We start from the raw sequence: 17,596 nt of genomic DNA on the forward strand, positions 1-17,596 counted from the left end.
CTCAGTAGAAAAGTATAATATAAGAAAGAAATTATTGGAGGAGTATCTCTAAATTAAAGAAAGGGTTCCTCTACATGGTGATAAAGTACAACACAGGCTTCTAATTTCAGGGGCAGGGGAAAAGGTGGGGGTGGGTAGGGGCTTAGTAGTGCTCTATATAATGCAACCACACACAATTAGGTACTTAATGTTGAAAAAAATACTTATTTCTGAGAAAAATTGGATAGTAAAACTAATAAAAATCAGTCAAAATAATTATCCTCTCTGATTCAATTTTATCCATTTTTCATGTTTATATTCCCTACATTTCATACTATCAGATATGGCCATAAAGTAAGGAGACTGGCCTTTGCAATGGCAGGATAGGATTAACAAGGAGTCTAATAAGGTATACATAGTTTTGGAATCTTCTTTCGATAGTGTCTTCAGAGGCTCAGAATACTAAACAGCCACATTACTTTGTAGTCACCATTCTCATTTTTAAAGTTAAAATATTCTCTTTCCATTTTCAAGTTCCTATCTCAGCCATGTAGTATTCTAGGTGCTGGAAAAAGCCACTGCCTTCTTTGAGCTTACATTCTAGAGTGATGAAAGAGAAAGAAAAATTAATAGAAATAATACAAAGTAAAGTATAAAGCATGTTAGAAGGTTATGGAGCCAAGTGAGGAGGGGCGATCGGGGTAGACCTGTTGAGAAAGTGGAATTTGAGGAGATGGGGAGTTTAGCCATCTGGGGTAGAATGTTCCAGGCTGATGCAACATTGGAACCATATGCCTATGTCTGGTGTACTGAGGAACAGCAAGGAACCTGGGATGGCTGGGGGAATAAAAGAGGAAGCCAGAGAGCTCAGGGATAGGGGAGAGTCTCATACAGCCTTGTAGGCCATTGGGAGGACTTTGAGTACTGTATAGAGACCAATGGGGAAATTATTGCAGGGTTCAGGGCATGAGAGAGACCTGATCTGACTTATGTTTCGAAGGTATCTCTCTGGATCCTAAGGTGAGAATAGACTACAGAAGGGCAAAAGCAGAAGCAGGAAGAGGAGTTGGGAGGCAATTACCTTAATCCAGGGAAGGCTCAAACTGGACAGTAGCAGTGGAGGTGTTGAAAGTGGTCAGATTCTGGATATTTTGAAGGGCTACTCAACAGAATTTGCAGACGGATTGGAAATACAAGAGAAAGAGGAGTAAAGAGTGGTTCTAAGGTTTTGTCTCCAGCAACTGAAAGGATGGAATTGCTATCACCTGGGAAGGGGCAGTAGTCTCCTTTCTTTACCCATCTCTCTGCTTCGCCTTATCAGCATCCTTTCTTCACATTCCTAACGCTCTGGGACTTGGAAGTTTTATGCTCTTAGAAAAGAAAATCTAAATTATGAGACTACTGCTTAAACTAATACTCTTTTTCCACTGACATAGTATGTATAAATTTAATGAACCTGGCTGAATTCAGTTGATACCAAAGATTTGACATTGTTGAAGATATTTAAAATAACATCCTGCAATCTCTGAAGCAAATTCCAATGGTGTATTTCTAACATAGGTAAGCAGTAGCAGAATGGAAGAATAAGTGTATAATTCCAAGTGATCAAATTTGGATGTACACTATTTTTTATGTAAAAATTCCCGTTTGCTTGCTAATCACACAAATCATAGGCATCACTATCATGCATCCTATATGAACCACCAGATTCAAGTGCATATTGGGGGCGGGGGATGTTTGGTACTCACATGTACTTTTAGACTGAGTGAAAACTATCTAGGCTAATAGTACTTTTAGTAGTACCTTGATGGGTCCTTGAAAATGAGCTGTAAGGCTGATAATATTAGAGAGAACTCGGGAAGAAATATAATATCCTTAGTAGATAGAAACATATACAAATAATCAACGGGAATAACTCTTAAGACATTATTTCTATCTTTCCTTACCTTGTTATGGTCAACATTAAGCAACATAAGTCGAAGATTCTGAGGACTGGTACCAGTGAAGTAAACTTCATAAGATTTGTTCAGAGCTACAATGATATGAAACAGGGACAGCCTTCTTTGGCATGTGTATCCAGCACACCAGCCATGATCCTGTGGGCCTAAATCCAAGCAAAATGAAAGCTGGTGTTTTTAAATTAAGACTATTAATAGCACAAAATCTGAAGAGTAATTATATTGAAAATAAATTGCAGAGATCAAGTTCAGCATTATACCCATTATCCATCCACCACTATCCAGCCATCTAAGCTATTTCTCAAACCTCAGCAGGGAAGCAACTCTTTCCGAGTACCCTTGCTTTTACACTGCTCAGGGTAAGAAGAGTAAATTAATGTGTTGATCAGAATTTGTACGGGAAGATCACAGGGATGTATCTTTACTTTAATGATCATATTCAAGCCCAGGCCATGTGGCGAGGAAGAAAATGCTTGATCCTTTTTTCTCCCTATGAAATGTGAACTTGGGTGGGGAATCAACTTTCTCAGGCTCTTTGCTAGGAATGTGCTATCACAGAGTGAATTTGTTAAAAATGGGGTCTGTACCTGGAAAACATGGACATTTGTACGCATAGACCATTGATTCATTAATTTGTTCTTTCACTTATTCATCTGTTCATTAGTTAATTTGTAAATTCAACAAGAATCAACAAGATTAATTAAGTCCTTAATCTTGCTCCATTTTAATTTTAAGAAATTTTTGTTAAACACTGTGACTACAGGTACTATTGGAGTGTTAACATCATTAATGAACTGAAGCCATCTCAGAAATAACACTCCATCAAACCTTGTAGAAAGCCAAGATATAGTGGATGCTTTCCTACCTGAATCCACTTTCTGAACAGATGCAACATTGACTTTCATAGCAAACTTCTCTATTCATTTAGTTTTAAAGTGGCTGGGATTATGCATATATAAAACATTGAGTGAAATATGGAATGTTGAATTTTCTTGATGCATTTATTCATTAAGTTTGCTGAATTTTCTGGCTTACTTGGAAGTATCATCAATATTTATAACTGAACTTCAATCAAATTTTAAATCAATATAAACTTCTAAAGCTCATGTACAGTATAACATTTTCCTTATCATACAAAATATAAATTCTACTTTTAAATATACCTTTTTGTGGGTTTTGCAAACAAACATAAAGAAATGTCCATGTATAAAACAAAAAATTTAGAGTGATAAAAAGTCATATTTTTAAAATAAATAAAATTGAGTATTAATATTTAAAAGGAAAGTTTAGTAATATTCAATAACTTTTATCTTGAGGAATTATTTTTTCTGTTTCGTATGGAGCATTCCAAGCTTCGGTGATTCTTCCAACACCTTCATGATTTTTCCATGTTATTATCATTTACTTAAGCTTTCTTTAAATTGATAGTCACTGTTTAAAATTTAAATTCATTTAAAAGACAAATGCCATGTCACTATTGTAAATAGAAACTTGTATTGCCTGCCAAAAAACGAAATGTAAAAATAAATACATTGAAATTTTTCTCCACCGTATAAAACAGAGCAATTTGAAAACATCTCCTTGATTCCTCCATTATTCACTGACTGCTCTAAAATCGTTCCCACAATCTCTGCTTTGTAAAATCTGAAAGGCAGCATTTGAAATTGGGTTGATTGCTGGCCACAGAAACCAGGAGATCACATGTTGGGTGGGAGAAGCAAGGAGAGCCTCAAAATCATGAAACTCCGGGATACCCTGACTTGGTTCATTTTACTCTCTGTAATGAGTTTTTTTAAATGCAAATCTTTGTGGGGTATCAGCTATTTTGTTGAATCTTAGTATATTTTAGTACATGTTGTGATAATATCAGGGCACAGAAATCTGAGCCGGGTTGTGTGTCCCTTCAGCATGTGAAAGACACTGAGCCTGCTTAGGGGCTACTCTTTGAGCCTATAGTGTCATTTCACGGATGTACAATGAATCCTTGTCCTATGTTTTCAGTACCTTTTAGAAATTCACCTTACTAATTCAAAAAGCCTTGGTCTCTTAAGCTGATTTGCATCCTTATAGAGATCAGTACCTTCCCACCATGCTAGAGCCACCTAAGACCAGAATGGGAGAAACCTGACTCTGGAGCTTGATGAGATGATCTTGACAGACAAAGGAATCGGATGAAAAAACACATTGGTCACAGATGAGGCTTCCAAAGATTCATGAGAATAAAAAATGTACTTGAGAAAACCACTTCTCAAGTATTCTAAATAACACATTATAATTGTTTAAATTTATGTAAGGCAAATTATATTTTTGGAGTTACTTGGGCCTTTTTCTTCAAAATATTTATATCACCTTATCAATAAAGGCATGAAGATCACTCCAGAAGTAACTTCCTCCCTTCTTCTCCTTTCTTTCCTCTTCTTCCCTCTTCCCTTCTCCTCCTTCTTCTTACTCTAATAGCCCATTTGAAATAACTGTCCTTGCTTTCTTGCATGGGATACTGTGAAAGAGTCAGTTCTCTCCCCTGCACATAGATCTGTCTTACAAATGGAAGGCAAAGAAGATTTGATGTTTTCTGGTTTCATGTGGTAACTAATTTATGAGATGTCTCCATGCATGCAATAAAAAGCAAATGCTTTGAGTAACTGTAGTTCATGTATGTTGAATACCTACCATTAATGAGATCAACATAACCATTGCTCACTACAGCCACTGGTGAAAGTCTTCGAGTTTCTGTGTCAGAATCCAGGCTTTCAATAACCATCATTGTATATTCCATCCCAAAGCACTCATAGCTCTGCCATTCTGGAATGTATTTACAGGTTGAATCTCTAATAATTCCTGAAAATATATGTATAAACATTTTAGCAATAAAAACAGCTCTTTGTAAAGAATTCATAAAATCTTTTTCTTGTTATGTAAGCTTAATAAGTAGAAAATACGTTATTGGTTGAGTACATCAATCATCAAAAATAAAACATATATTTTGTTTCATGAACTTGAAGACTAACAACAGAATAAGATCCAACAAACCTTTATAAGGTGCTTTCTCAGTGACAGGAATTCTACTTCCATTCAAGAATGTGAGCATCGCCTTAGGAATTCTGTAGTCTCCAATTCCTAGTTGGCTGTTTCCATTCCATTCATATTCTGCTTGAGGTATCACTGAACCAGAATTCCCCAGAAAGGAGCCATCCAAGTCTCTCAGAAAAGATTTCCTTTTGGCATCACAAACCATGTCTACACAATCAGATGGATTGACCTTACTGTGGAGAAAAGGTGAAATGAATGATTTAGTTCCATTGTTCCTAGAGAGTAGGAATATACTCGAGTATTTAATAAGAGGGTATCCAAAGAACTTGTTCAACTGATTTAATATTTCAGAGAGGATTCAAAGTGGGACTAAGTAGCATATATAATTAGTATTGTAATGAGGTCTGCTTTTCCATTGTGTTGATTTGGTACATTATTATGAATTCATTAACATTTCAAAAGGACAAGTTATACCTGTGGGGTATAAAATTAAAATACCATCTTGCCATTCCATATTTTGTTGAATGTTAGATTTCATATTTGTGCATTGTTCACAATATACCAACATTGCCTTATACAGCAGGTGAATGCTTTCTCTGTTTTACAGGACATACAAAATCCCTGTGTGGACAGGGACATCTTTATTATTATTTCTCTTCATTCTTGCCTTTAAAAATTATAAAAGTATTGCTTACTATGAAAATAATCTAAATATTTATTAAAAGCTCAGTCTCTTTTATCTTCCTATCCTGAGCTTTTAAGCTCATCATCAATTGCAGATTAGTATTAATATATAATTTTGTAGACCTTTGTCTATATATATATATACAGATATACTTGGATTGTGATTATCATGCTATATATTTTAGTAACCATTCTACAGATAACTATAAGAGATAAGATATTATAAACTTATCATGCAGTTCAAACATAGATGGTATTTTGGCTTCATCTTGAGTTACTTAGATTGCTGATTGATTGTTACTTGGTTTTAATAATGAAATAGCTGCATAATGTGCAATGTACATTCATATAGTATACATGCAATATACTTATACAATACCATGATATATGCTATGGGGAAATAAAATCTATTCCAGAGTTATAAAATAATAGTAGAAAGCTCATATCTATTAAATAATATCTAGCATCTCTCTCCCTTTTTGCCTATTTTAGAGACATGACACTATAAATTATTTCTTACTAAAACATATTAGTCTTAGAGAAGGATTTTAATAAATATGGCTGTAGTTCATGGATTCTTTGTATTCAGGTTTGTACAATGTGCTGTTGTAAGCAAGTCTGTGAGTAGAGTGTCCAGAAGCACTCTTTTATATTGTGGCTTTGGGCTCTATTTTGGTTCAGATTCCCAAGAAACATAATCTGAGATGTGGATTTTTGTTCAATTGAGTTATCAAAGGATTCTTCTCAAAATGGAGGAAGACAAGCTGCACAGAGAAAAGGAAAGAAATTAAAGATGGCTGTGGCCCGCAGACTATCTTTAATCTGATCCCATGAAAACCTCTGGAACACGAATTGCATTACAGAGCTATTGCCACTTTAAGACAAGGTGGCAGGCCTTGTGCTTCTCAATCAGTCAGTCATTTTCCAGAGACAGGGAGGGCAGTGGTGGTGGAGCAGGCTTTGAACTCCAAAGGCTAGTCCTATTTGGCTAAGAGCAAGGTTCTGGAAAAGTTCTGTTATCAGCCAGCATGAAGACCATATGGGGGCTGGGTGCACTGCCAAGTACAGAAGATCTGGGAGGGCACTAACAGCACCCACTACAAGCACAGAGAAATTATATTTGAAAATGCAACATTTTCTTCATGACTTAGATATTAAAATTATGTATTACATCTGAAAGATTCAATGGCAACTAAATAGGAGCTAAAACACTGATGTTCAACAATGATTAAATGAGTAAGTGTTGAGCTGTCATCAAAACAAAATCATGTGAAGTCAAACTATCTATGAAATATTGCATTTCTCTGAGGAGACGCCTGTTTAATTGCAGAGCATTATTCTTTCTCTTCTCCCCTAAACTGAAAACAGTCAAAGACCACTAATAGAAATTTTTGTTCCTCCAGTATTGCCTTATATCTAAATTCCTGGTCTATACCTCTTTTAAAAAGTAGCAGTTATTGGCTATATTCTTCTATGACTTAGAATCTAAGTGACCAGCTTCTGGAAATATCCTGATACCAACTGACCTTTGTGATCAGAAAAATCACTTTTCTAAGTTTCTGTATATTTATAGTCACAGTGACTATAATGGCTGACATTTAATTTCCAAGCACATTTTGGAGTGTCTATGATAGAATATTTGGAGAGCAATATGTTAAAAAAAATAAGAAGAAATGATAGAGGTGTCTCTTATCCTTTATGACTATTAACGGAGAGATTTTTAAACCTTAAAAAGCTTTTTTGTTTTTAGAGACAGAATCTCATTATGTTTCCCAGGCTAGCCTTGAAATCCTGGGCTTACACAGCGAACTCCCACCTCAGCCTCCTGAGTAGCCGGGACTACAGGTTTGTGCCACCACAGGTGGCTCTTATACACAGAGCGATATTAAGGTAGAACACACTTCAGAACCCATGTGTAACTTTTATATTTAACGATGATATTACTGATGATATACACACACACATACACATTCACACACACATTCACACACACAAGGGCAGTGGGAGAAAATATACATATTAAAGCCCAGTTTTTAAAATTGAGTTGAGAACACTTAGATTTACATTATCAAATGGCCTTAATTTTCATAATATTGGTTAAAGTTTTATAGATATGTAGCAGTTACTTTAATATAGTAACTTCCTCAGACCCTTAGCAGGGAGAAAGGAGAATGGAAAACTGTAAAGACAGAAAAGAAAAAACTGAGATTTTATACATTTTACCTTATATCAGGCCTATGTATAAATATTTTTGATTGTTCAGTAGTATCGACCAGTTGTATATTCTTCACATGGATTGGGTGCTGTAAATCCTCATTTAAAGGGTTAGTAATGAATATCACATTAGTTTCCCCTGAACAAACATTCTTAAATCCAACAAATGTTGAACCTAAAACATAAATAATAGAAAAGTAATTATTTTCTCTGAAGAAAGTGGTAAAATCAGACTTATTTTATGCACATTCCACCAAACACATCCTTTGCCACTACCTACTGTTTGTGGTAGACTGTTGCCTCCCTATATCTATACCACTGGGGGATCTTCTCCCACAGTTTCTCTGGGCTTGACCATGTGACTTGGTTTGGCCAATGAGACAAAAGCAATCATGGCATAAACAGAGATCTGGAGAGTGCTTGCATATTAGAGCTTGCTCTCTCTTGGTGCTGCTGGGAATTGTGTGACTTCCAACATGTGAGTAAGCCTGGAATACATGTTGCTCAATCATTCACATCACTCCAGCCAATGACCAGCACCAACTGTGAGCAAGCACCAACCACCAGACATGGAAATAAGCTTATCCTAGACCAACCAGCCCATAGCCATCCTGTAAACCAAGGACACCTAATGAATAGGCCCAGGTGAGATCAGCAGGAAAATCACCCAGCTGAACAAAGCCCAAATTGCCAATCCACAGACTCATGAGCAAATAAATAATTGTTTAAAGTTTCTAAATTTGGAAGGTGATGTGCTGTGCAGCAAAAACTGACTGGAACACTATTTTTCTCTTAGCTTCTTTGCATATACTATGTGACCAGAAGATAAAATCCGATTGTATCCAAAAACTTAATCTCCATTGTACTTAAAATCCAATAACTCAAAATAGAGAAAAGCAAAAGGTGATCTCCAAAATTCTTAAATCAGTTATGTATTACCTATGACCCTTCTTAATTATATTTTCTCCAAAGAAGAGATTATATACATAAATATGAACCTGTAGATGGGTATTAATAAAATACCCCAGTAGCAGATGCTGTTTGTACCCTGCCCAGATTCTCTTTACTGGGCCAGTGTACCCAACTGCCTAGCTCCTCCTGTAAGTAGCCACTCAAAGCTGCAGTCTTTCCTAAAGAACTGTCCTCAGCTACTTGAGAGCTCCCTTGCCTGAGAGACTATGTACTCCCCACCACCACCACAAATAGCCATGCCTGACTGACAGGAGGTATGGAAGACCCCTTTGTCTCAAGGTGGGAAAAATATGTGGTACAATTTACGCTCCACAGCTCTTGAAGAATCAGTCAGAAGCTAGACTTCAGTTGAGGCCATATCCTTGCTTAGCTCCTTCCCCTGTCCTGTTCTACTTTCCTCAATCCCTTTTTCCTGAGAGCACACCTTCAATAAACCACTTACATAAGAATTCCATTTCTGGTTCTACTTCACTGATGCTTTGAAGAAAGAAAATGAAAGCTGTGGTAATCAAAACACAAATTCAAAGCAAAGCTTGGGGATCTAATTGTAAGGTTAGCAGAACTTCATTAACTTAAAAGATGGCTGAGTTCTCAGCCTTAGTATCAAAGTCAGGGCCCTGACAGAAAAAGAGTGGGATGCTACATAAGATGGGAATATATGGAAAGATGCACTTGAACCTTGACATCTCAGAATGTGCAAAATGCTCTGGATGTGAATAAATGGTCTACTCTCTTTTATGAGAGAATAACTTCCTGCTTCACTTGCTTGAAATCATGGAGAGACCTAAAAAGAGGCAGATGCTTTATAAGACAAATCTCACCCTCCACAGGACCTGTCCATGGGGAATTATACAACAGTATAGCTAGTTCTAATATGTTGCTGGGATGGCTTTTGGAAGCTTGAAATGCTGATAGCCCACATTAAGTGAAGTAGAATTTCCCAAATTTCTATGTCATATTCTAAAAAAGGGGGGGCTGTCAAAAGGCTCAGAAAAATGGGGATATTGGAATGGCTCTATTATATAATGTTAATTCATTTCAGCCCCACTCTGAGGTGGCCTTGAATGAATGTGGTGTGGAAAGATCCTTCCAATGAACAGAAGTGTTGGTAGTATAAGCGTCACCTACTTTGTATGCAGAGAGAGAAGGTCTGAGGTAAGAATAAACATGGACTAATAGGCAGTAGCAGGGGCATAGCTGGTTGGTTAGGAGCTTGGAAGGAACTAGATTGGATGTTCAGTAGAAAGCATGTGGATGGATCTGTGGAAGTGGGTACAATAGGCATGTTATTGCCTACCAAAGAGCATTCAATACAGAAGAATCCCTGAAAAACCAAATGGACAAGATAATTTGTCTAGCATGTCAGCTAATCTCTGTCCTCAGCCACCCAGCACTTGCACAATAGTTTTATAAACTGAGCAGCCTTGGTGGTGGAAATAGAGGCTATGTATGAACCCAACAGTGTGCACTCCTTCTTTCTAAGATCCAGTGAAACGATGGGTATCATTTATGGTCTAAGGACAAGCCATGGCAGTATGACCGTGAACCATCTTAATACAACTTTTCCCAGAAAGTGTGACCATGTAGAATCCTGGAAAATCATGTCCTGATGAAATAATCTTAATATAATTAAGTTTATGAAAAAGCAAGTGGACCCAAGTGATCCCAGGAGTAGATTGAAGTGTATACAGACCGACACACCCATCTTCCATCTCTGGGAGTACTGGCTGCTAACAGCTCTGGCTGCCCTCTTTTCCAGAGAATTGGCTTAGCCAAACAGGAGCCACATCACCCAGGAAATTAAGGCCTTCCCTACAGGGGCAGCTGTAACCCCAAACTGACTAACATGGGTATACAAATCTCCACCCACCCCCACACCCCTGGCCAAATGTGGGATCAACTTAGTGGCAGTTTACATTCCAGACTTCCCCAGTGGCATCAAGTAAATCTATTTTTTTATCGATTTTTTTTCTTTTATTTCAGCATATTATGGGGGTACAAATGATTAGCTTACGTATATTGCCCTTAGTGCCCGCCGCTCCCGCCGCCAAGTCAGAACTTCAAGTGTGTCCATCCGCCAGACAGTGCTCATCGCACTCATTATGTATGTATACCCATCCCCTCCTCCCCACTCCCATCTGCCTGATGCCCAATGAATGTTATTCCTATATGTGCGCTTAGGTGTTGATCCATAAAGCTATTTTTCCAGCATATACCACATCTTTGCTTAGCAATTTCCCTTCCCTATCCTGCTTCCATCCCTTTCTCCTGAGAGCATTCCTTCAAGAAACTTACACAAAAATTCTCATCTAAGGTTCGTTCGGCTTCTAGGGAATCCAACCTAAGCTAATCATCTTTTAGATGTTATCTTTAAAGATCATATCTTATGAAAGAAGAACATTTATTAGTGTTTTTCTAAGAAATTCCACATCTAAGGCTCCTTTTCATGAGGACATTTTCATCGCTATATGATATTTATAATATTCTGGAACATATTTTTTATTAAAAGTAACATATGTTCAACTAAAACCTATACAGCATGTTACATAATTTTATCCAAGGGTATCATCATTACAAGTGTCACTGAAAAATCATGGTTATTTGTTTTACATTTCTGGCAGCTAAAGTTATGAAGAATATGTTAAAACTTAGATGTTTAATTTGTTGAATGACTTTCTTCCAAGAAACAGTGGCTAAAATTATCATGGAAGGGAGACTTGCTAAGCTAAAATAGAGAATGGCACAGTATATTTAATAGGAAAAATGAAAATAATTGATGTGTTCACTACATTAATTTACATATAATTATTTTACATTTCTAAGGAAGCAGCCTTGGTTCAGTGAAAGAGCAGTGGAGTTTGAGTCAGGAGATTTTGTTTCTAATCATAGCTCTGCTAATAACTGTAGGCATTTAACCAGACACTTAAGTACTATGAGCTTGAAGTTCTTCGGTTGTAAAAGGAGATGGTAATATATAATCCTACATATATGAAATGGCTTTTACAAATTATATGATTAATTAATTTAAATCACCATACCACTGTTGTTGTTTATAAGGAAAATTAGATATCATTTATTCAATATAAGCACAAAAATTCCACCAAGGACTCATTTTTGAGATGGACTCTGATGTCTGATTTGTCATATTCAGCAGATTCATATAAAAATTTATTTAAATAATTTTTTACTAATAATGAAACATTATTAGTTACACTCTACATATTCTTTATAGACCTTAATTGAATAGATTTATAAAAGACTACGTTTAAACTTGCCTGAGACATCCAAAAGGCCACCAATGGCGTTATAACTCATGATCCCTGCATGAGGCTTTCGGGGTGCCATGTTATGAGCTGAAGCAAAGGTGGGCCAGCAAATCCCACTTCTACCACCTTTTACAAAAAAAAAAAGTTAATGGAAATTGAGTATATATTCATATGAATACCAACATGAAAGTTCCAAATTTTTCACCTGTTGGAGGTCTAGGACTCCGATGGGCAGCAGTGAGTTCAATATTGGGATCATCATCAGTCAGGACATCAGAGCAATTAAATTCAGGGCTACTTCCAACTATTAATGAGCTCTATTTAAAAATAAGCCAAGTAATATAGCATTAACAATAGCTCTTCCTAAAACACAACATAATAATGAAAAATACTGAATTCTACTGTAGTAAAACCAAACTATAAACTAGAGAGGTAGATCATTTGTTAAACAAAGATGGAAAAGGAGTGACTGCTGCCCCAGCTAGAATGGCACACAAACAGGGAAGGGGAAGACAAGACACGTAAATAATGACATGTAGTGACATGTTATGTTTCTGTGTTGGAAACGGTAGGACAAAAAGTGAAAGAAGTGTCATTACCACCTATGCTGGTTCAGGAAAAGTTTCACAGAGGGAGTGGAAATTTAACTAACTGTTGCAAGATTGGCAGGTGATAAGCCAGAAGAGGTGAGGGAAGGGAGAGGAGAGATAAGGATGAAGAATCTTCAGGCAGAGGGCGCTGAAAGCAAAGGAAGGGAGGTGTGGACTAGATAAGCATTACTCTTATCAGTCCTTCAATAATTTTACCCTTCTCTGAGTTGCTCTTTCTTCATAGTGTGGCTATATTCATTTATTACCTTGATTTGTACTTTTTTACTGGAAATTTTGTGTGAGACAGCAGCTGGTTTGTAAATCATAGGAAAAATGGCCATTCCATTGTCAACCAGGGTCACATTATAAATGTGCATACTCTCCGTGGTCTGCAATACAATTTGTAGGTTACACAGTACTAAGGCCAATCATAAAAGAAAATAAACAATTGCTATCTTCAATCACATTTACCTGAAAATAAATTCCATAATCCCAGCATGTCCAAATGGTAAATCCCTGTATAAGAGAACACCCAGGAAGGCCATCTTGGTTCATATAGATACCGTAGAAACCTCCATGGGCTTCGTTGTCAAACCACTTTTCCATGGGATTAGACTGGCCTTGTAAAGAAATACAGAACCAAAGAATTCATATTACAATTCATGTCATAGAGTTTCAATAAGTGGTATCAGTTAAAGTTAACAGAACTCCTTAAAAAATTATATATATATAATTACAATATAAGTTTTAATGAGATGATCAAATATTTTTATGGTTTTGCCATTTACGGTTTACTCTATTTAGTATTTACTCCTGTCTAGTTTGCCTCTTCACCCTTATTTAAAATAATTAGATACTTATTTGCAAAGGTTTAGTTTAGTGTTACATTATTTTATTTATTTATTTATTTTTATTATTATTTTTTTAATTTCAGCATATTACAGGGATACAAATGTTTAGGTTATGTATATTGCCTTTGCCCCACCCAAGTGAGAGCTTCAAGCATGTCCATCCCCCAGACGGTGGGGACTGCACCCATTAGGCGTGTATATACCCATCCCCTCCACCCCCCTCCCACCTGCCCAACATCTAATGAAAGTTACTACTATATATGCATTTAAGTGTTGGTCAGTTAAGTTAGTTAATACCAATTTTATGGCGAATACATGTGGTGTTTGTTTTTCCATCCTTGTGATATTTCATTTAGTAGAATGGGCTCTAGCTCTATCCAGGATAATACAAGAGGTGCTAGATCACCATTGTTTTTTGTGGCTGAGTAGAATTCCATAGTGTGTGTGTGATATATATATATCACAATTATTAATCCACTTATGTATTTATGGGCACTTGGGTTGATTCCACATCTTTGCAATTGTGAATTGTGCTGCTATAAACATTCTAGTGCAGATGTCTATTGCATTATTTTATATGATTAAAGTAAACATGAATTTTATTAAAAACATCATGGGATTTGGATCCAAAGAATCCTAAACCTGAAATGCAACGGTACAACTTGCTGTCTGTGAAATGCTTTCCTGGCACTTCTCTGTTGCTCGCTCCCTCTGGTCACCCCATTTTCAAGTTAAGCATCACTTCTTTAAAAGGCCTTTTCTGACTTCCTGATTCAAAATAGTGCCTTGGTCACTTTATATTGCAGTTACAATTTCTATCACTTGCTATTTTCTTATTATTTGTGAATTATCCACCTCTCCTCCCCTACTAGGATATGTGCTTCATGAGAGAAGACACTGTGTCTAGCTCATTCACCATCACATTCCTGGAGCCTGGAAGGTCGTACAGAGATAGGTGCTCTTTAAGTATTGTTTGAATTGATGTGTGCATGACCTTGGGAAAGTTATTTAACCTTTAGAACCTCAATTTCCTCATACATAAAAAGTTTTAATGCCTAATTCAGGATTGTTTCAGAATGAAATGAAATAGCCCATGTAAAGTGCCTTGCAAATGCCCTCAATAAATGGAAACTACACTCATTAATACATAGCATAATTAAAGTAGATTTTAATGGAAGTTTTACTTATGTCCAAATCAGTTAAATAAACTTAATACCTCCCTCCCCAAATGCATAAATTGGAGGATTGCCTATAAAGAGCAGCCCCACCTTCTAAATTACACTTTGTACCCGCAGCACTCTTGGTTAAGAAATCTTATCTGATTTCTTCTATCTTGTGTTGATTTTGCCTTCTTCCTAGTCCTTTGGGTTTTACATTTTACTTATGGTCTGCCTGGTTTTGATTTTGCTCCTCCATAAGATTTTTACATTTCTCTCCCTTGAACCCACACAGAGTAGCCCCATGGACAAGTATGGCTTCACGCCTGGACCCAGCATTGAGCACAGTCCTTTCCCCAGCATCCCAGAGTCTCGTCCGGGACACGGATTGGATAAACTGATGCACGACTACAGGGACTTAAGTTAAGTTAAGGGACTTAAGTCCTCCATTCCCCTGTGATGTTTCATATTTCATATTTCCATTGCTATAAATCCAAAACCTCCTTATAAACACTCAATTATTTAGGAATATCAACAGAGGTAAAAATGTATCACATGGCATTATATATACATACTAGTAAATATTCACATCCAAAGATCATATTTTGATTTTTAAAACCCATAAGAACAACTTCATAGAAATTGTAAAGAAACTATATATTTTAAAATTTTTAGTCAAAGAGGAGCTACTTTAAACTGTTGGCAACTAAAATATTTAATAAGAGCATATATTAAGGAATCAGTTAAATCTGTTGACAAAATTGTTTTTATTCCTTCAAAATGTATTTTGCACAACAATAAAATTAGCTGAAATCCAATAATTTTTGAATTGAAAGAAAAAATACTGATTCAAATAACCTTAAAAATAACTAAATTTACTGACTAGTACATTAAAAAAGCGGAGAATTTTAAGGTATCTAAATTATACTAAATAAAGCTGTTAAAAAATAACTACACTGAGATTTAAAAAAATCAACTCTAGAAGGCATGTACATTTTTCAGAGAAAGTCCCACTTCCTTTAACTTTCTTTAAGCTTTCAAGGGGTAAAATCTGCAGTTTTATTATTTATTTTACTTTTTTGATCTGGTAATAATTCATTTACATGGTTGAAAATCAAGAGGTTATAAACAATGATACAATTATAAGTACCAAGTCCCTTATTCCCACTCACCTTCTATGACTTTTTGTTTCTACACTTTCAGCGTTACCTTATGTATGGTATACACACAACATACACATTCTTATTTTCTTCCCTTTCTTCCACAAAACATACACAAATCAGCATTATATATACTATTTTGCACCCTCCCCTTAACACTTAAGAATATCCTGGAGATTTCTCCAGATCCATACATAGAGCTCTTCTGTCTTCTTTCTAAAGCAGCCTGGTTTTGCAACATTTGGCTTTATACAGCTAGTTTAACATGGGACATAAAGAGACTTTCAGTTTTCTGCTAGTACAGACAATTCTGTGATAAATAACTTTGTTCACAAATAATTTTTTAGATGTGTAAAAGCAACTGTTAGCTACATTACTAGAAGTGGAAGTGCTGAGTCAAAGATAAATGCACTTGTGATTTTGGCAGACATTGTCAGATTCTCCCACGCAGAGGTGACATCATTTTGTCTTTTAGTCAGCAGTGTGTAGATGTTCCTGTTTCCCCACAGCCTTGCCCAAAGAGTGGATGTTCAGTTAGTTCTTAATTTTTACTAGTCTAATAGAGGGAAATGCATCTCAGAACTGTACTTTGACTTTTTTTATGAACGTAGATTTTAACATACGAAGAGTGAGAATTTATTCTATTAAAGCAGAAGTACAAAATAGTGGCATACCCCTATCAGCATGTATCTTTATGATAAGAAATATTGTTTTTGTAAAAGTGGTAGTGGGACGAGGTATTCACTGTTCCAATACCAACCAAATAAGAACTGAAGTTGCTGCTAGAGTTTTTGGATTGTAATCTGGAAAAACAAAGTTTTCCTTAAAATTCTATCCATTTTTTTAGACTCAATGTTTTCTTGAAATGGGGTACCTTGTTGAGTTCTTTCAGTGTCCAGAAGGAAAAGTATCACATATTGAACTGACAATTATTTATTTCTAACAAACTTGAACAAAGTATTTCCTAGTTTTGCTAATTCTATGCTAAAAGACTTACTTGAGCAAGGTTCACCATCAATGCGGTATCCCGCTCTTCCAAATCCAGCAACTACGTTATTCTGTAAGACTGTGTTGGTTCCTCTATTGACCTAGTACAGTGTTAAAGGAAATAGTTTGGGTTAGGCTATTACAAAATTCCACACTGAGAGCAAGTATGTGACAACATACTTGTGAAACCTTTAATTACTACTACACTCTCAGGAGGAAAATGTAATTTCATTTAATTATTCACCTCATTCAAATTTATATTACAGATGAACTGTTGAAATTACATCATGCTCTTGGTATAAAACTATCACTAGGTACTATACCCTAGACTTCATAAGAAAACTGCATTAAGGAGATTGCTTTTTATTTGTCACAACATCTACTAAATGTGGTTCAAAATTTACAAGCCATAGACCAAATTCCAGTATTATAGCAAGGTTACAAGGATTTTACCACTCTACTTAGTTATTTTTTGTTACCAATTTGATTGATTTATTATGAAAAAGACAACTAAGGCAATTAGAGTACACCATAGGTTCAATGGAAACACTCACTTGTTCAAATAAAATCTGCTATAATAACAAACAAGATCAGCGTGTTAGGTAATTACTAAATAATTTTATTTTATGAGCCAAGTCAAAGTGATAAAAAATTGAAGCATAGAGCACAGGTTTAGTTCTTGCCTGTGGTGTCAGCAAAATGATCAAAAGTCTCCATCGTATTAAACACCTTTATTTTAAAAGATTAT

General features: G+C 35.9%; 1 protein-coding gene across 1 annotated transcript in view; it reads right to left on the reverse strand.

Moving 5' to 3' along the window:
• The window catches only part of PKHD1L1 (PKHD1 like 1), a 155,404-nt gene that overhangs the window by 15,043 nt on the left and 122,765 nt on the right, over positions 1-17,596 (reverse strand). The window contains exons 63-71 of the mRNA XM_045561019.1: positions 16,859-16,949; positions 13,165-13,313; positions 12,960-13,082; positions 12,309-12,420; positions 12,113-12,229; positions 7,875-8,040; positions 4,968-5,200; positions 4,608-4,775; positions 1,926-2,083 (exon numbers count right to left, since the gene is read on the reverse strand). Coding sequence (XP_045416975.1) covers positions 1,926-2,083; positions 4,608-4,775; positions 4,968-5,200; positions 7,875-8,040; positions 12,113-12,229; positions 12,309-12,420; positions 12,960-13,082; positions 13,165-13,313; positions 16,859-16,949 — 1,317 coding nt within the window. The remainder of the gene's footprint in view (positions 1-1,925; positions 2,084-4,607; positions 4,776-4,967; positions 5,201-7,874; positions 8,041-12,112; positions 12,230-12,308; positions 12,421-12,959; positions 13,083-13,164; positions 13,314-16,858; positions 16,950-17,596) is intronic.

This window comes from Lemur catta, chromosome 9 (assembly GCF_020740605.2).
Source record: "Lemur catta isolate mLemCat1 chromosome 9, mLemCat1.pri, whole genome shotgun sequence".
Classification (NCBI taxonomy): domain Eukaryota; kingdom Metazoa; phylum Chordata; class Mammalia; order Primates; family Lemuridae; genus Lemur; species Lemur catta.